The sequence below is a fragment of the Accipiter gentilis genome, chromosome 9 (genome assembly GCF_929443795.1).
Source record: "Accipiter gentilis chromosome 9, bAccGen1.1, whole genome shotgun sequence".
Taxonomy (NCBI): Eukaryota; Metazoa; Chordata; class Aves; order Accipitriformes; family Accipitridae; genus Astur; species Astur gentilis.
Window position 1 is genome coordinate 21,441,226 of NC_064888.1, and position 19,772 is coordinate 21,460,997.

Below are 19,772 nucleotides of genomic sequence, written 5' to 3' on the forward strand. Positions count from 1 at the left end.
GCTTGGAGATCTGGACATAGGCAATGGGCCATACAGCATGTTTATAGAAGCAACAAGCTCTGCTCTTCCTGAAGAAAACAGAATTGCCTGCTCATTTCAATGTGAACAGGCATACTGTTGCCCCACTTGGGGACATGGTATGGAGCAATACGTATGTGTCTCTACTCACCCTGGGTTCTAAGGCAAACCCACACTTCGGTACAATTGCACAGCCCACCTACAGCTTTGGCTGATGGTCAAACTGGCATTGCCCCATGCTGAGGGTCAAGGGCTGTGCTCCATGCTCTCAGCTGGGGCCATTGCAGCACTGGCACAAGCTGAAGAGTAACCTTATTGCCAGTGCTGCCCTCACTGGTGTTTCCAGGCTCTGCTCTTGCTTGCTATTGCATGTGTTTCTTTTTCCAGATGAAAGGTGTGTTGCCATGTACAATCTAGCAAACAGCAGTTTAGCTGGGCTCCTCTGAGGCCAGGCACTGCTGCCTTCCCTCCCCAACCCTCAGCTTGCAGAGGGGCTGTGGTGAAGAAGGCTTTGGATGAGAATCTCATTTGCCATCAAGGACAGATGAGAAGAGCCCATAGACCTAAGCTGGGACCTGTAACTATCCCATGGCAGAAGCTGCTCTTCCTGGAGTTTCCTGCTGCCTTCTGGGATGCCCAAGCCTGACCATGGTCAGTGGTGGGCATGGCAACCCACTGGTCCTGTCTGTAGCAGCCCTATGTGGCTTCATGCCCCCTGAGCTGAGGATGTGGAGTTCCCAATGGGCGTTGGGGAGAGATCAGAGCAAGGTGAGCTGCTAACAGATAGTAGGGGAAAAACAGGGATTGTAGTTAAGTGGTAGAAACACTGGCTACCTGGCACCTCTCTGCCTGTGAGTTGAAATTTAAAGGTTGATGGGGTTTGGGGGGGAAAAAAGATATTGCAGCAAGTTTTGCAGCATGCCTGCCAGTTGCAGTATGGTGGCGTTGTTGGCATATCCTAGCAGATGAGTGTGGATGAGGGGGTGGACGTGGGGCATTTTGCCCAGTTCTTTGTTATCTCTGGGGTGGAAAAGGGAGATCGTTACTGCTACCTACGTGAGAGCTTCGCTATTTAGATTAAGCTGAATATAGTAAGTGAGTTGGGAAGCTTGTGGCTTGGTGACAGCATTGGGTTGCTTTGACCTTAAACAGAAGAAAAAAGAGCAAGATGACAAATGCACCATGTTTGCAAACTGATGCTCCAATGGAGTGACTTGTCTCCATCCCCCACAGCCCAGCTGTGTGGCAAAACACAGTGGAGGTAAAGAGCTGCTTCAGTTTGGCTGTGCCCCGCAGCAGTCACCTGTGGCCTCGGAGGAGCTGCAGGAGAGGTTACCAGCATCAACCTTGCCCAGCAAAATCCTCCAGGACAGATGCAGATCACCAGTGCTGGCATCACAGAGGAAACGGGGGCTCCATGGCCTGATGGGGCCAGGGACCTGCCCATTGTTTTGCTTGCAAGTGAAAGAGTGGAAAGAAATGTTTGAGACCCAAGGAGCCTGCGTGGGCTTACAAAAATGTGAGTCTGTTTTCCAGCTTTCTGAGGACACTACCTTCTTGCTGTTCACAATTTCAGAAAGCAGTTGAAGCCAGCACCACATGCAGCATTAGCATGTTATCTCCTATTAGATAAGTCCTTAACTCCTTGAGCTTTTCATGACTACTTTCATTTCTAAATGTATAGCAGAGTTAGGAGGCATATCTATCCACGGAGTCAAAATATATATAGTGTATTAAAAAGTGATTCAACAATTTGGTAAGAACTACTTCTAATGGAGTAAAGCACAAACCTGCCCAAGGATCCTGTGAGTAAGAAGCGGACATTCAAAAAACACCACTGAAGTGAAACGAGTCTTCCCCAGGAAAAGCTGTGTATGGGCTTAGAAACTGTCAGGAGCCATTCTTTGAGTTATGGGGTAGTTTTCTGGAAGTATTTGGATATGCTCATTAAAGGTGAGGGCTCCTCTAGCTTTTCCAGCTTTATACCTGTTTTCTGTAAATCTTTTCTTTTCCTATTAAATGCATAGCTTTCTCTCTTTACTTTTTTCCTTGTTATTCTTTCAGTATAGAATACAGAAGGAAAGTATAACAAAGCCTTAAGCTAGTTATTAAGTTCAATTATGAATAATGAGTAGCCTGTCACACATTAAAAGCCTTGGTGGGGGAAGGGATGTAGGTGAGCTTTATCCTTCAGACAGCTCTGCCTTCAGTTTGGTACCCGATCTCTGGGCAAGGTGCCTCTCAGCTACCGTGGGCACTCCCCTGTCACAGGCACGGAGCTGGGCAGGTAGGGCTGTGGTGTAACTTAGGAAAAGAAAACTGTGGTTTATGAGGCAGCAAGCAGGGAACAAGCTTTCCCCCCGCCTCAAGGAAAAGTAGGACATGAGTCAATACTTTTTGGAGGGCTGAAGAAGCCTCACCCAGGAGCTGCAACCCCAGCTGAGCCCTGCGCAGTGTAAAGCTGCCTTCTGCTCCTCCGTCTTGCTATTGGTAAGGCATGGGGGAGCCTGAGCAGGATGCAAAACCCCAGCAGTCTCGTCACTGCGTGCAAAACTCCCCGCAAGGGCCCCGAGTGGCTCTGCAGGCCGGGAGGCATTTGGGGCACCCATGAGCCAGCTTTTCAGGTTTGCCCAGCCCCAGCACCTCCTCGCAAACCTGCTCTACACATGAGGCATGGCAGCCCTGTGAGCAGGAGCCATCCCAGCATTTGAGACACCCTGGGTTTGCAAATGAGCACATTTTCCAGGTGATGTCTGTGCAGCTCTGCCCAAACCCTGGGCTGGGGGCAGCTGCTTGCTGGTGACGGGAAGGGGTGAAGCCACATGCTCGCTCCGCTCCTGTTAAAACCCTTCTCTTAGCCCAGCATCAGTGGCCGTACCACTGCTGGAACACGCAGCAGGGCCTGGTGCTGCCACAAACGCTGCTCTCCTGCAGGACTTTGTAAACAGCTAATAAGCTACTGCTGTTTCATCGCCAGCACTTCTGTATGTGGGAGGGTCCTCACACGTCCCCTTGGCAGCATCCCCACCGGAGAGCCGGTTCGTGGGCTGCAGCACGGTCACGTCAGTTCCGCGGCTGGTTTTTCCAGCCGGGTGAGGTAGCGGCACCAAACTCTTGTCAACAAAATTTGGCTAATAAAGAGGAGCTGGCTCCCTCTGCAGGTGAGTGTGAAATCGCTCCGGCTGTGACAGGAAAGCCTCAAGGAGGACGGGCCCCTCGAAGGTGTCCATTTTGACACACCCCACCATTAAATTACAAGGAGCAAAGAGCACCTCTGTGCCAGGAGACTCTTCTCTTTGGCTGATGCAGGGACCTGTGCATGGCTCAGCCCAGCCGCTCACCCCTGACAGGCAGGCCACGGACCTCTCTCTCACGGTCTCTATGCATCCCTGATGCTCTTGAGATCATAGGCAATGCCTTCCTCTGATGCTTCCGCATGGCAAATACTTCCCACAGAGGAAGGGAATGAGCCCAAGCTCTGTGGGTGTCCAGTCCCCAGAAGAGGCCATTTGCCACTGAGACCACTGTTGGAGTGGGCAAGTCCCCTCTCCCAGCAGGGACCTGCCTGGGGCTGTCACGGCAGGTGGAGCTGTGCAGCAGGGCGTGCTCCTGATACCTATAACCACTCCTGTTTCTGGGAGCCGGGAATTATCAGATTGGTGCAAAGGTCCCAACCCTGATTTATTTGGGGAGGGAGGTTTTCTTGGAGAGACAAGCTGTATTTCAGTGGTGGGGATTACCCGGCTCACCAGCTGTGTTGCAGGGGCCAGAGTCTTTCAGGCTGCTGGAGTTACAAGTCATCTCCAGGCAGTAGCTATTTGTCGCTGTGGTGTCAGCCCAAGGGGCAACATGCAGGAAGGGTTATTCCAAAATAAAGCGCCACTGTCCCCAGCACCGGTACGCAGATGGCTATTCCTCATTCCTAGCAGAGAAAAGCCAGCTGCTAAGCTTGGCACAAGCTCCCAGCAAGGTGCGTAAGGGACAGTGTAACACAAGCCACCAGTGGTACCCAACAGGAGTACTCCCACTGTCCCACCTCGGCAGTGGTGTCAGGCAGGGATGGGAGATGGAGGTTAGCTGCAGAGCAGCAGCAGGAATGGTGGCATAGGTGGAGGGGGTGGGGGGGGCATCCTCTGTGGTTAGCTTACAGCAAAAGCCTGCTTGGTCACACTCTGTGGGTACCCTGCTGCAGCAGCTCCTTGGGTGGTCTGTGCCCTCTCCTGGTGCTGGAAGTGAGAGAAATTTCAGCTGCAAATAGGGCAAAACTTTTGGCCAGTGAGGTGATGAATTTTTTGGCAGGCTTTATTGGATGCACTGACACTTTAGAGTTTGTAAATCAGATTTGATGCCTTTCAGAGAGGAGGATTGTAGCATAAATTACAGGTCACAATGTGCATCATCCTAGGGGGGCAGGGTGTGTGTGTGTTCACTACTTGGGCTACTACTTGTTTGGGCGCAGGAAGGACCAGCTGCTCTGCAAGGCTCAGGAAGTCCAGTGTGATGACAAGGTTGGCAGGGCAGCACCTCCTTGCCAGGGCCAGCCAAACTGCGTGATGGGGGGAGCTTCTGCGGGGTCCTGACACTCACAGCAGCCCCTGCTTGCCTGGAGAGCAAAGTGAGTCCCAAAGGCAGTGCAGTAGAAAACAGCTCTTCTCCTGGACACTCAGGCAAGGCATGATCTCAAACAACAGAAAGACCCATGGTTGCTCCCAAGCTGTGCTTTGGAAGGGCTCCCCAAAGGCTTGCAAACACCAGGGATGTGTAACATGCCATAGATGCTCCTGCACCTCCCAGCTGGCTGAGAGCTGGGCACCGTGCCTTTCAGGACAGCTGAAGGCAGCCAATTGCTCCAAATAGTTGATGGGTCTATTGGGGTTCAGGAAGCTCTTCCTTCCCCTCTCAGCCTCTTCCCTCTTGCTCAGGGACTGCTGCTGAGTAAGATGCTTCTCACCCTCCAGCAGAGCCTGTTTACCTCCACCAAGGCCACTCTACCTGCTGGTACTCTAGATCAGGTGCAGCTGGGGCTAGTTTCTTCTCAGCTTCTTATAGCTACCCTCAGTGGTGTCTGTAGCAGCAATGGCTGTCTAGCAACCTTCTTAAGGAAAAATCTTTGAATTATTATTTAATAATAAATTTGTACAAGTGCTATGGTAGTGATGCTGTTGACTAACCTAACCCTGCCTCCTTTGAATTCAGTTATATGTGTTCCTGTAAGGGAAGCTCTTCTGAGATCACACTACATGCTGAAGTAAAACTCAGCAATCTCAGTAAAGAGCTTTGCAGAGTTGAGTTTTCTTCTGTTATTGGTAATTCTGGAAAACTAGAGTGATCCTGCTTGATTGTGAAGAGGTGAGTGTGCTCAAAGTGATATGTAGAACCATTTAGCATTTGTTCAAAGGAAACAAAATGACTTTTTGTTTTTATGAAATCCAAGAGAACAAGGAAGGTTGGAGGAGTTACTGAAAACAGAATGGTAGTGTTCACAAGGGTAAGGGCAGCCCCATATATCTAACGTTTGCTCTTAGAAAAGTATGTCAAGTAATAGAACAATCACAGCTAAACCATTCTTGAAAGCAACACAGATTAATGTGTGCATCTTGCCAAAAAAAGAGTAAAAAAAAAAATAGAAACAACATTACATGCTCTGCAAGTGGTAAACAGTGTTATAATCCCAATGATATGAGTTCAACAGAGGCTTTGGCTGGAGGTGAACTTCAGTGCCTTTCGTGTAAAGCTTCATGTGAGGCGATCTATCAGTTCAAGCAGTGGTAATGCTGGATTTTGGACTCTAGGCAGGGAAATATTAATGGCTGTGACCTGAACCCGCTAATGACATACATGGACTGCTATTAAGGCCAGTCTTATTAAAATCTAAACTAACTGGGAAGAAGGGTTGAATGGTTAATTTTCATTAAAACTAAACTGGCAAGAAGCTGAGAGCCTCAGCAAGAACAAAAGACAGAGATTGGTAAAAGGTGATCTTAAAAATGTATTGCTTTGCTCTCTTCTCTCTTGCACTTGCCCCCTGAATCAGCAGAGTGAGGGATGGTGCTAAACACATATTTTGGCAGGAGATGAATTAACAAAGCTGAGCGTAACTACAGATAGTAAAAAATTGGCTGAATTAGGATCAGGCCTGGAGGCATCTCAGAGGAAGTCTGAAATAATTAATTGTAAGCAGTGAGGCTGGGGTGGGAAGTTACAAGTAGCACAGGGCTGGAGCCAGCGGGGAGGAGAGCCCTTCAAGCTGTGCATGAGCCTGTGTGCTGTGCTGCTGTCGCTGCCCTCCCCTGCTCGCAGCTGCCTACCCATAAAAAAAATCCCCCTTCTTCTCCCAAGTCTGGCTGAGGTGGCCTTCAGGGCCATGTTCTTGTTTCAGAAGAAACTTGTTTTTATAATACCCCTACCGCCAGACCTGTGTGCATTCCCTCAGGCCTTGGCTCTGGATGCAAAGCTGCTTTCTCATTCAGCCTTAGCTCCTCTGAGTCCAATGGTCCATCCTTTCCCTGCCTGTAGTTTGGGTTAGGAAGCAGGGAGGAGGTGAAGAAACAATTGCAGACATTTTGGGCAGCACACAGACACCTTTCACAGTTCAGTGTTTGGATTACAACCTATCCATAGTTTGTCAGGGCTGCCCAGCAGCAAATGGAGCACCTATATTGTAAGAAGAGGTTGAGTCTGAGCAGGGAAGTTGTATTACCGTAAATCTTGCACTGAATGGGCTGAAAAAAACCCCAAATGTTGAACCAAGGCTTGAAGACTGTCCTCCTCTGCAGGTCATACCTTGCCAGCCAAGGAATCCTCTGGCTCTATCAGTTCAGTGCTGGATAAAGAAGTGTGGGGTCTTGTTACCAGCGCTTTCCAAAGATGTTTCATGAGGTGTTTTCCAAAAAGTTGCAAAAAAGAAGGCAAGTAGCTGGTGGTGGTGAGCAAAGCTTTACCAGGGATCAAAATAGTCTCGAGACAGAAACAAGGAGGATGAATGATTATTTTTTTTTTTCCTTTCTTTTGTGAAAAGGCAGAAATGAGCACTTTCTCCTCTGGTTACAGGAAAAGCATTTTAGTCCCACTTCTGCATCCAGTGGGTTTTACAAAGCAAAGTGCTGAACTTTCATTTTGCTCTCTCAACTTTGCCTGGGATTAGCAAATAGACCAAGACTCTGCAGCCTTGATAGACTTCAGCTGGAGGAAAGAGGTGATGTTTTGTATGTGTCTGGTGCTGGTGTAACTTCTGCTAACTATAAGCGCAGATGACTTAATTGGGCTTTGGAGCAGGAGAATGATGAAGGAGAGGGGCCAACATAGAGCCATTGGCAAGGTCTGGCTGCACGAATGACCTTGGGGCTATTCTGTTTGGCTTAGCAAAGGAGAAGGTGCTTTGTATGTTTGAGAATGCAGGGTGGAGAGCTCTTACACACCATAACCAACGTAGGCAACAGCTTACAATGGCAATTTGGTTAACACAATAATGTTGTTACTGTGCTGTGGTTTATTTTACTCTTGTTCAAAGCACCAGATCTGTTCTGGCTGAGAAATTCTGAGTGCTGTTTTGTACAAAGTCTCTCTTTAATGAACAGTTCAGAAAACACAGGTAGGTACGTACATGAATGCTTGTAGATGTTCTTAAAGTCAGCCTGAGCTTTGAGACTTCTGTGATAATGATGTAGCTGATCAGGTTGTTTAAAGGACACCTTTGATCTTAAGAAGTCCTTCAGCAGGATTTTTGTACATGCATTTGTTCAAAAACTTGTTAGGTAGTGAGACTGGTCTCCTTTAGCCTCTAAATTTCCAACTGTGAAAACAGACACTGATGAGTTAAATTGACAAATTCTCTGCTAATCTCAGGTTCTCCAGATCCTGCATGTGTATTCAACTGTTGTTTTCAGAACAAAGTTTGAAAACTCTAGGCAAAAGCCCAGCTGCCCACTTAATGCACTTGTCATAATCACTGTTTCCAAACACCAGTAGGTCTACTTAGAGGCTTTAAAGAACAAAAGGCTTTGTAAATGGTACATGCTACCACAAAACCAACAAGAAAGCTCCTTAGAGGTGATTTTCATCACTGATGTTTCATATGGGATTTGTAAACCTTAGCTTAGAACCATGATAGCATTCATCCAAAGGGTGATTGCAGATTATGACATCTTTGGGTTAATAACTGTTGATGTCACCATCATTTTGTTTAACCCTTAGGACATTAGCTATCTCTTATGTTATTTTTCTCTTTGGAGATGTTTCACAGTGGTAAGAGCAACTAGGTCAGAGAGCAAGAAATAACTTGGAGCACTAGTAGACTCCAAGTAGTCCCTTCTGAGAGGTCTCATCTTCCCATTCAGTGGGTCTGCTTTGGTTTTGTCCTGTTTGGGAAATGCTGTCTTGCCTGGCAGAGGGAAGGCAGTCCCATCCAGTGTGTTCCCCAGAAGCTCTTTCAGAGTATGTATGCATCAAGGGACAATACTTTGGCTAGCTGTATGCAAAATTTCTCAAATGCCCAACTTTCTCCATCATCACGCAGATCGCTAAGAATGACCATGCCCAAATGCCATACAGTGAGGGTTTGATACAGACATGAGGGCTGCTGCTTATGGCTGTATCTTGCCAGGGTGAAGAAGAGACATTATTGCTGACCTGTTTCTCTTAATGACTGCCAGTTGAACACCATTCAGGGAGCTGCAAGGAAGGACTATTTCCTCTGGTACTGTGCAGATGTTAAACCCTAAACTGTTTGTATCAGCCTATTTGGGTGACTCTTGCAAGGCAATGCAGCTGACCTGAGACTGGGGAAGCAGAAGGACGACAGATAGACTGCTTGGAAGGAGCAGGGGATCCTCTCTTCTCCCTGGGCCTGAGGGCCCTGCTTCCCCAGGAGAGGACAGCTAAGAGCTCAGGAGTCTCAGGAAGGAGCACAGCCAGCCTCCTGCCTGCTCTTGCTTTTAGGGAGTAAAAGGGTCTGCTCAGAGGGTGATGCCTCTCTGTGCTTTTGCGGGCTTTTGCTCCCCTCTAATGGCCAAAGAGCTGAGATCCCCTTTGCTGGGATGGTGTCACAGGCTCTGGTGACTGGTGCCAGAGGCTGCCCCTGTGCTAGCAGACCTGTGAGGCACCGAGCTGACTTCAGCTCCAGGCAGACTCATGGTTATCCAGCACTGCACTGGGGATGGGGCCAGGGTCTCCCCCAGATCTTCCTGCAGCTCTGATAGCTGGATTTTACCTTCCTTGTTTTCTGCTCCACCTCCCAAGAAAGGCACCTGTGTCGTGGTGGCTGGGAGGAAGGGTTACAGCTAAACTTGGGAAAGAGAGGCAATGCAGGCAAATGGGTAAATCTGCACAGGTCAGAACCTTCCCTGAGTCAGTGCCTCCTCCTGCCTACACCACTAACTGAAGCTCTCTGCCTTTGACAGTTGCACTGCAGCTTTTCCCTCTTGTTGGAACAAGTTATGCCCACTGCCTGGGTTTTACACAAACCAGCTATAAACAGTCTTTTGCAGACTGGTGCTCATGAGGCCTCAATCTATACAAAAATGCGTGTGTTCATGTGCTCGAAGCTTTGCCTTTCAAACAGCTGCTATTGATTTTGTTGCATTACCTGCTGTTGCTCTTTTTGAAAAAAGCTCTTTGGAGCTGCCCACATTTGAAGTGCCAGAAAACGTAAATAATACCTTGTTTCGTGTCGGCTTTTGCATCTAGGGATTGTCATAGAATCATAAAATAGTTTAGGTTGGAAGGAACCTTTAAAGGTTTCAACCCCCCTGCAATGAGCAGGGACATCCTCAACCAGATCAGGCTGCTCAGAGCCCAGTCCAACCTGACCTTGAAAGTTTCCAGGGATGGGCCATCTACCAGCTCTCTGGGCAAACTGTTCCAGTGCTTCACCACTTATGTGGCCATAAGCTTTGCATTAGCTGAATGTAAGCCTAACAGCCCAGGGTAATTCCTCCAGCATCTTCTGTCAAGCTCTTTGCTGCAATGTGTTAAACCTAGGTTGCTTTCCAAAGTTAGGGAGTCAATCAGAGAGAAAGTTTGTTTTCTTATCCTTACCATTTCTTCTCACCTCTTAATCCTACTTAAACCAAACTGCAGTATGTGTAACAAAATCATGGCTTACCTGCCATGCTACTTCTGTTGGTGTCAAAATGGTTAAAAGATATTTTGATCAGGAACACAAAGATTGTTCTTTGTTTTTGTAGTGTGGTCAGTGTGGTGGAGAAGCTGCCCCTGGGAGGGCCCATATATGAAGTCATATTCTCTGCAGTCAAGAGGGACATATGGAATCCAGGCATTATTCTAAGCTTTAATGAAAGCTTGCACTGCTTGTGCAAGGAAATCCCTCAAAGGCTTCCACTGTGCTCTGATGTGTAAACCACAAGTAACAATCACAGGCAGTACAACAAGCTGATTTGGAGGTGGTTCTGTGCCATCCTGGCCTCCTGTGCAAAAAACTGGCTGTTCTCTGTGCTGGTGGGGCTGGCAGCGTAGCTCAGACCAGCATGGGTCTGTCCGAGCGAGGCTGGCTCTGTGCGTGCTCTCTCTTGTCCTGCAGAGACTGTCAGGGCTCTCTTATTTAAGGCCAGCCTGAACCAGCATATCCTACCTGGAATTAAAATAAATGAATAAAATAATTTTTAAAAATCTCTGCCTCCTTCTTTCCATGTCACCACCTGTGTGGAGCAGGTAGGTAATTGGTGACAGTACAGCTACAGAGTCAGCTAGCCAACGAGCAAGTGAAGACCTTGGTGGCCACACTGCCCCTGTCCCCCACATTGATAATGTTTTGCCACTGCCCTAGTTGGTTTAGCTGCTTTCTCGGCTTCCACTACGCATCCAGTGTGGTTAAGTCCTTCTACAGACTGCTCTGTACAGCTTCTTTTGTGCCACTTGCTATGGAAGTGAGTGATCTGTAAGGCCAGGGAACCATAGATGTTTGTTGTTCTTTACCTTTCCCAAAGTCTACTTTTTGTTAATTCATCTGTAAGATTCTTAGGAAATAGATTACCTACTCTATCTTCCTAGAAACCATCTCCTGTACTTTGGATCCACCAGGATTTGGCATGCTGGTACTTGTCCAAGTACGAGTGCTGGTACCTGAAGTCTTTCACAGTTTTTTCATGTGCTCTTCAGACTTGGTGGAAGTCAAACATGCTATCTACCAGCAAAGTAGTCCATCTGTTGCTTACTCTCCTGATATAGGGAATTGTTTAAGACTTGGGGTATAAAATGTGATATTTGGGCAAAAGTCAATTTTCCTGTAACTTTGTCCACAGGGCAAATGAGACTATAGGTGATGCTCAGTCATCGTATCAGAAACTAGTCCTCCCTCCACACATACGTGTGAAAAAGTGAATCTTTACCAGAAAACTGAAAGTCTTGTTGCAAATAGCAATTTGAGCTTTAAATGAGCATTTAATGTATTTAGGGCTACCTCAAATAAGATTTCTTTCTGGAACACTGTAGAAGCAATCTAATGGGAAACCCCCTCTCCAGCAGGATCCACAGCCTTATTTCATGGTCCTCAGGAAATTGTCCTTTCTCTTTCAGGTCCTACCTAGCCATCATGGGCTCAGATTAAAGGCATGGAGCTTTCTGCTCCATAGGGTCCCTGTCTCCTCCCCACCCATCTGGAGGACAGAAGGATAAAGTCCTCTCCCACTGATTCAGGAATGCAGCCCTGATGTTCCTGAATGAGAACAGTTGTGTGTGAAGTGTTGCTGGGGGTCTGCTTCCTCACCTGCAGCAGCTGAGCTCTGTGCAACTCACTGTGATGTGTGGAAATAAGTTCCACTGTTTATTTACAAATCACTCAGATGTCTACATTGCACATCAGCTTCTAAACCATCCTGAGTCCAACAGTGGTTCTAAGCACGGTGCCATGACCAGGCACTGGCCTTGGCAGCTGTCCGCATGCTAGCCCACCCAGAGTTGGGAGTGCAGACAGGTGTATTTTGTACCGGGGAGGAAAGGGGATAATGGCAATGTCACAGCTATATCTGGATTGCTCAGATGAGCTTTCAGCCTGTCAAAGAGAAAGTCCTGTCTTACTAGTCAAGACAGGTGTCTCAGAGGATGCTGAGGGCCTCATCCCTGCTGTCTGCTTCTGTTCTTTGCATGTGTTGCTCTTGTTCCCATCTGCCAAGGAGGCACCTGGGGAGGGCTGCCAGCTGCCTGCTCAGGTGGTACCAAACAGCTCCAGTCACAAGCTCCTCCTGCATCTTAGAACATGCCACACCACCTAAGAGGTGGACAGACAGGCCTGCTCTAGGAGAGGCCTGGTTCTTGTTCATGTGGCATGAAGCAAATTCAAAATGAAAAATTTCACTACTGATCCCAGGACTAGGTTAAGAATAAGAAATTATGTCAACATCAGCACCTTTTCTACCTAACTAATCCAACTCACTCTTCCATCTCCCAAGGGGAATTTAGAGACTTTTCCTCTTGCTATATGGTGTCTTACATAAAGGAGGTTTTGTTTAACAATTGCTAAAGAGTAGGTCAGACACGCGGATATTTTGTACCTGTAGTCCATCAAGCAGCTAACCAGTGTACTCCATCTAAGAACAGCAGATCCACAGGGAATATGCAGGCAAGGGAGTCAGCAACAGTGAAACCATTGTCCAGAGTATGGGAAGGGATAAATTTATAAGGTGTCCAACATGGCTTTGCTGTTGAATAATGAGACTGAACGTCAACTCGTGTGCATTAGAAGCTGGAGCAAAAAATAACCTGCTTGTGTTACTGTGTTGCCTGTGTTCTGCCCTTATCCTTGGCTTTATTGGTGGCTGTACCTAGCCTTTAAGTGTGTAGAGGCCCTTGCAACAGATGAAAGTTGTCTTCAGAATGTATCTGTGCTGTTGGTGTTCTGCTTGACGGTGCTACTGCCCAAAGTGGGGGATGAAAGATGAAATACAAGTGGCCCAACTTTTGCAGAAAGTTCTCTAACTTATGCTGGGTGGCTGCTGAGCTGCAGGGAGTGCAGGTGGGAATGTGAGATCTTCAAACACTTGTTACTCTCTACAATTTCTTTTTTGTGTGTCTACTAATGCAGTCTTTGTGTGCATCTTTCACATGCTGGCTGATCCCTGTTATAAATTCCATTCTGTAAAGTCTGTTGCTGAAACAAATATGGCATTTTCTCTGATTGTTTGTAGGTCATGACAAAGACTCTCTGGCTGCGAAACTGCTGCAATGTACAGCAGAGCCTTTCTAGAAAGCCTTTGCTTAGCCCAGGGAACAAGCTTCCCTGTATCTACAGGAATTGCCCTTTGAGAGTAGCTGACCATAGTCAGAGATAGATAGTAAACGTATTAACCATTCATAATTAATAAATTAGAAAAGTGTCTGCTGATAAGCAGGAAAGGTATTATCTTAAAATGTACTATCAAGGATGGAGGGTGTAATCTTGGAAATACTCTTCCTCAGGTGATATGTTAAAGAAAGTTGCCATTTTGTGTTATATGGCAGGAATGGTAAAATGAAAAAAAAAAAAAAAAAAAAAAAAAAAAGCCTTATGCTTTTTCCCTCAAGTTTTAAGAAACTACAGGAAACGGACTTGGAAATCACCAGACCTGAAAGGTAACATTGGCCCTGTCCTAGTGCAACCATTCCCTTTTCAGGTCAAAGAGAAGCCTTTTAGAAATGTGTGACTGCAATCTCATCACCAGTACTTCCTTTAAGGATGATTAAGGTCACTACAGTTAGAGGGAAATGATCTTGGAGTGACCTATGTGGAATGGAGGAGCATAAAGGATGCAGTGATTCCAGCATAGGCCCTGTGGAGCAGCAAATTAATGGACAGCGTATCACACACTAGCAAAGGCTTTTTCACTGAATATGGTAGTATAACCATGACCACCCCCTCCCAATTTTTTTTAAATTTTTTTTTTTACTAGGGCAGCTAAAGATTGGAGTGCAGAAAAACTCCGCAAAGCATTGGAGCTTGGCTCTTCCAAGGATGCAGGCAGGACGGTAAGGAAAGAGCAATGGGAAAGACACTCTGTACAGTCCTTGAGATGCAGTCCTCAAGATGCAGTCCTCCAGTCAGGGCAGGACCTCCTGGGAGCTGCGAACACTAAGTGAGATCCACGCAAGACACAATGGGAGCCTATGCTATGTACAGGGTGTTGTCCCTGTGCAGGGTATGACAAAACCACTGCTGTTAAGAAACATATAAGCTGGCCTTTCTGGAGAAACTTGATGTGCTCTGGAAGGAGGAGTGTAAGTTAGGGACAGTGCAAAAATCACCAAGAGATTTTCATTGCCACATGTCAAACTCTTTCCCAATTATCTCCCACTGCTGCATTGTCAAATACAGAGCAAACATCTCATCCAGGCAGAAGTTTGCCTCCTCTTTGCAGAGGCAGCAGTTAAGCAAGTGACTTGTATACAGGTGCAGTGAAGTCTGCATGAGGCAAAGCCCTCCCCAAGTCTGTGAGCTTTGTAGCACATTCCTGTTGCACACATGTAAAGACATGATACTTGAGCAAAACACTAAGTTGAGTGAGGCGACCGGAGGGTGCAATGAGATATGCTATGCTGTGTTCGGGAGATTTTAACTATGCCATAGCCATTTTCAGCTACAGGAACTTAAGTAGGGAATTACCCAGAGCCTGTCTAAGTCTCCAGCAGCAGCAGCCAGATGCTTCGGCCTACGGTGAAGAAGACGCAACAGCTAACTGCAGCCAGGGTAAGGGTATTTCTGCCTGCTGTTGATGACAGTGTTGGAAACACCCTGCCCATCTACTGGGGGGCTAGCTGGGCTGGTTGGGACTTGTACCCAGCAGGCAGCAGGACCGCCCCCAGCCCGACGGGGCCACCGGGGACTCTCCCTCCGTGCCCACCGCCCCACGGAGAGGGGGGGGGAGCGGGGGGAGGGGGGATGGGCACGGAGGGAGAGTCCCCGGTGGCCCCGTCCGGCTGGAGGCGGTTCCCGGTCCCGCCCCCCCGGGTGTGATGCCGGGGCGCAGCGCTTCCCCGGGACCGTATCCGCCGGTGCGGGGTGGGAGAAAGGTTGGTTTCGGCTGGCTCCCAGGGGTGCTCGATATGGAACCGATCGTTGACCCGCCGGAGCTGCAGTCGTTGGGGGAGTATGACTTCGAGAAGAACTTCAATGACCGGGAAGCCAGGGAATGGATGCGGGAGAACTGGTAAGAGGAGAGGAGGTTGCGGCTCCGGTGCATCCCGGGTAGCCCCGTTGGGTCCTGCTGTTTCTAACGGGACGGGTGTGGGGTCCTCAGCCCCGAGGAGGAGGTTCGGGGGCTTTTGTTGCAGTGATGGTGCAGGTGCCGGCTGCACGCCTGCGGCTCTCTGTTGGGGAAGGGCTGCGGCAGCACACGGAGCAGAGCAAACGGTGGTCGAAGTTGTGCCGCAGCGTGTAGGGAGGTTGTGATGTGGCAAGAGGGCAAGGAGCAGCTGCGGACGGCCACTGCAGCCTTTGCACCGGCAAACAGGGCGCTCAGCCCTGCCGTGCTGCCCTAAAGCCTTGGAAAGGAGCGAGGCGTGACACATGGCCTTTGAGCCTCTAGCTTTCTGGTGCAACTGGCCTCTTTAGGCAAAGAGCATCCTCTGCCTGTAGGGTCTCATGTGTAAGTGGATAAAACGCATTCATGTGTTTGCTTGGGATCCTGCTCACAGGTTATCAGATGCCACCCCTTCCCATCAATGTCCCATGGAAATCTCCACAATGTAACAGCTCACTTTCTTTTCTGCAGTCCCCAGGGTTTTTCCTCACCAGCTCTGCTCACTGTCAGGGCAGGCTTCTTGTGACCAAGCCCAACCTTAACACAAGAATGGGAGATCTTTTGTTTCTTGGTGAGAGTGCTCTGCTGGGGCTACAGAACTCCAGTTGGAAATAGGTCAGTCTGGGTCTTTTCCTGACTGCTGCCTCTCCTATACTTGCAGGCACAAGTCTCTGTTTCTTGCTGCAGCTTATGTGATCCTGATCTTTGCAATCCAGCATTTCATGAAAGGATTGGGAGCCTATAGCCTGCGCCCATCACTGACCCTGTGGTCCCTCAGTCTGGCCTTGCTCAGGTAAGAGCCTTTGCTAAAGATGGAGACAGCTGTAGACCTTCTCTCAGGACTGGATTGATGGGAAGTTCTGGGTATCCACTATGTCATTAGGGAAATAAATGGTTTTTTCCCCTTGGAGGCCCTTTCCCACAAGGGCAAGTGAGCTGCTCATACAGGTCATTAGTTCTCCACCAGGAATACTCCAGCAAGCCAAATGTGTTGCGGAAGGACCGCTGGGGATTGTGCTTGAAAATCGTTAGTGGGTAGATTTGAATGTGAAGTCTGCAAGAGCAGAGATCCTCGTTCAAAAGGTGCCTGACAATTATAAGTTTGATTGGAGGTCTATTACTCTTAAAAATGGAGGTGATATTTTTTTTCCCTCCACCTTTTTCTAATCCTGTTGTGTAGGATGTGGGGAAAATTCTGGTACACTCACAGAAGCCCCTTTCTTACTGTGAATCTAAAGAAGAGCATTAAAGAAGCTGGAAGGTCCTCTCTGGTCAGTAGCATAAACTGGCTGAACGTATCAAAGTTGCTGACAATCACCAGTCCTTGGGTCGTCTTTCCAGTATACTTTGATACAGGGGAAAAAAGAAAAAAGTATGAGTAGTTGCAATGGTAGGAGAATGATGGCACAAAGACAGGGTTATTTTGCTGCCCATTTTTTAAAGACACCTTTTAAGAACAGCCTGGTACTACTGCCAAGTTCTAGCTCTGATTTCCATCCCCTTCAAGACATGCAAGACGTGAAGATCAACCTAAAATATCTGTTTTCAAACTGTCCAGTCTTATAGTACTGGTTTCCTGCTGTGACCGTGAGAATGATTCAGACCATGCTCTGTAATTAAACAAGCAGGTGTAATTTTTCCAACATTCATCTCCATACCTTTTCGGTCTGTTTGGTGGGAGAGAGAAAAACTAGACTACTGCCTCTGTAATTCCAGAGGAGTGTCTCTGCCTACCCACACAAGTTGACTTTGGTCAAGTCTAAGGGAAGCTGCGTGCCCTCTGTGAGGGTAGGGCATGGCAGTGGTCTGTAAAATTACAAGTTGTGGGAGAGGGGGGGTCAGGGGATGACTGTTCACAGTCTGTTTGGAGACGAGCTCATATGAATGAAACGTATAGGTTGATAACAAAGAAAAAAGCTGTAGGAACTGCCTGCCACAGAAGGTTGTAAATGCTCCCTGGGCATGCACTGTTGGCCCCTGTCAGGATATGGGATACCAGGACGACTGTCCCCCTTTTCAGACCAGACATGGCAGCTCTTACTCTTGAGTGCCTCTTCAAGCAGTGGAAGCAGAGGGTGTAACGAGGGAGCATTGTTCACTGCTCAGACCTTGGATGCTGCTGCCATCCTCCAGGAGCTACTGCATTGGCACCAGGCAAGCCAAAGGGCTGTGTTGGTGGCTCACAACTTACTTAGTCCTTGTGCCTTGCTCTTGTTCTGGTGTGAGCAGCAGCCCTTCCCTGCTCTGCCTTGCAGAAATATGTGTGTTTGAAATCCTGGCCAAGAGGTCCTGGGCAAGCCTGTGCCCAGCAAATGGGGGGCTGAAACCTGCTTGGAAGTCTAAGAAGATGACAGTTTGTTTAGATGTCCCTGAGACTGTCCTGGGCATCGAGATGGAGTTAGCTGAATATTCTCGAGTGCTGTCAGAGGCTCTGGTAGGGCCCTGGGCACAGTGTTCAGCTCTCCTCTATTTTTCTTGCAGTGCTGCTGGGGCCTGTCGGTTCTGGAAGCTAATGATCTTCATCCTCTCTACCAAGGGATTTAAGCAATCAGTGTGTAGTCAATCCTTCTACATCCACCCCATCTCCAAGCTTTGGGCCTATATATTTTTGCTGAGCAAACTCCTGGAACTGGGTGAGTCTGAAGCTTCTTCTTATCCCATGTTTTCATAACTCTTTTGCTTTTACAAGCAGGGTTTTTTTTACAGGTCTCTGTCCAAATGTTATTTGGAGAACAGGGCTGTCTAGCCTTGCACATGTCACTCATTTTCTCGCTCCCTGTCGCTCAACCCAGATGACATGTTCGCTCTCCACAGGGTTGCAGCCTGATATTATTGCTCTGGTTTGATCCCCAGGCCAGTGCCTGGACTAGGCAATTCTGCACTGCGATGACTGCAGTGAGGGAGCAGTAGGCAGGCAGGGCAGGGCTGGGCTTTCCACCCAGTTTCCATACAAAAAAGTACAGAAGAGCTGGTCTGAAGTGCTGTGTAGGTAGAGCTAGGTAAGCAAGCCTGGGGCAAGGAGCTTTTGTACCACAAATGTGCCAGCAGGTAAGTGCCTACATGGGCATTATCGATACAGACAATTCCAATGGGAACCTAGGTTTTGGTGGGATCAAGCCACATAATGGGTTCAGCACTGCAGCTCGCTCATTCTGCCTCACGGGAAAACTTATGCAACTGCTGTGCTTCTACCTGACTAACAATGCATGTCTCCCCCAACACAAGGTGACACCGTGTTCATTGTTCTCCGGAAAAAGAAGCTCATCTTCCTCCACTGGTACCACCACACCACCGCGCTGATCATCACCTGGTACGCCTATAAGGATATGGTGGCTGGCGGCGGCTGGCTTGGAGTCTTGAACTACAGTGTCCATGCTATCATGTACTCCTACTATGCCGTGCGAGCTGCAGGCTTCCAGCTATCCCGCCTCATCGCCATAACTATCACCCTTATACAGATGCTGCAGATGCTGATATATGTAGTAATTAACATCTTTATCTTCTACTGGAAGGAGGATAAGGTCTGCCACACCACCTGGACAATGCTTTTCCTTTCATTCATTATATATACCAGTCTCCTGATTCTGTTCTGCAACTTCTTTTTCAAGACTTATCTGAGGAACACCCCGAAATCAAAGGGGGAATAAAACCAGGGATGGAAGAGGAGACAGGGGGGGAGGGGGGGAGGGGGAAAGGGGAAACTTTTTACTTTTGTCTGGAGCTCAGGTGCCTGATGGGGTGGGTGTGATGGGGGTTAAGTGGAGGTCATTCTGGATAACAGCCTTCAGATTAACTTGCGCATTGGCCTTTGGTGTGTCTGCCTGGCAGTGGGTGGCATGCCAGAGTGAGGTGTGGGTTGTCGCAGGCTGATAGCAGGAGGACAGGACAGGTGGCTGGGGGCTGGAGGCCTCAGAGCCGTGGTTCTGCTTTTTCCTCTTCTCTGCATCACTCAGGTTTGCCTTGTGCCTCGCCTTCTTCCCAGGGACTGCTTAGATCCTGCATGCGCCTAGTCTCTCCTTGGGAAAAAGTAGGGAAACCCCTCTCAAAACAGCACTGTCCACTCCATGGTCCCCAATTCCGGAGGTGAGCAAGAGAGCAGAGCCCAAACCTGCTGCTACTCTGTGTGCCAGGCAGCCCCAGTAGGTTGCTGGTGGGAAAAGCACTGAACTGGAAAATCCCTGCTGTTTTTTTAAGGTTGTGTAGGGAGGGGAATCAGCAATGTCTTATTCATCCTGGAACCAAACTTGTAAGGCTCCTTCAGAGCTGCTCTTCCTCATCAAAATGGCAGCTTCTTCTGGCCAATATGATGCTGCCTAGTTTTAGGCTCACATGGCTAAGGCAGGGAGAGGAGGAACCATTCCCTACCTCATCCAATTCCCCTCTCTGTTCTGTCCTCTGCCATGATGAGGATCCCACTCTGCCTCTGTATGCCAGTACTAGGAGGGCAGGATGTGGGCCAAGGCACTCACCTGTCCTGGGACCAACCTTGTCACACATTTGTACCATGGCCTTGCACAAGTCCTTCCA

At 48.3% G+C, this 19,772-nt stretch overlaps 1 protein-coding gene across 1 annotated transcript; it reads left to right on the top strand.

The window, feature by feature from the left end:
• Positions 1-14,958: 14,958 nt before the first annotated feature.
• ELOVL3 (ELOVL fatty acid elongase 3) lies at positions 14,959-18,892 on the top strand. Its single transcript, XM_049810589.1, has 4 exons — positions 14,959-15,152; positions 15,907-16,038; positions 17,727-17,878; positions 18,471-18,892. The coding sequence occupies exons 1-4, from the start codon at positions 14,959-14,961 to the stop codon at positions 18,890-18,892; spliced, it is 900 nt and encodes a 299-aa protein (XP_049666546.1).
• The last annotated feature ends 880 nt before the right edge of the window (positions 18,893-19,772 follow it).

Bases quoted from the DNA above. Each gene is read 5' to 3' on its own strand.
- ELOVL3 (XM_049810589.1), top strand. From the start codon at position 14,959: ATGCCGGGGCGCAGCGCTTCCCCGGGACCGTATCCGCCGGTGCGGGGT. The intron at 15,153-15,906 runs GTAAGAGGAGAG...CTATACTTGCAG, and splicing joins GAATGGATGCGGGAGAACTG to GCACAAGTCTCTGTTTCTTG. The intron at 17,879-18,470 runs GTGAGTCTGAAG...CCCCAACACAAG, and splicing joins GAGCAAACTCCTGGAACTGG to GTGACACCGTGTTCATTGTT.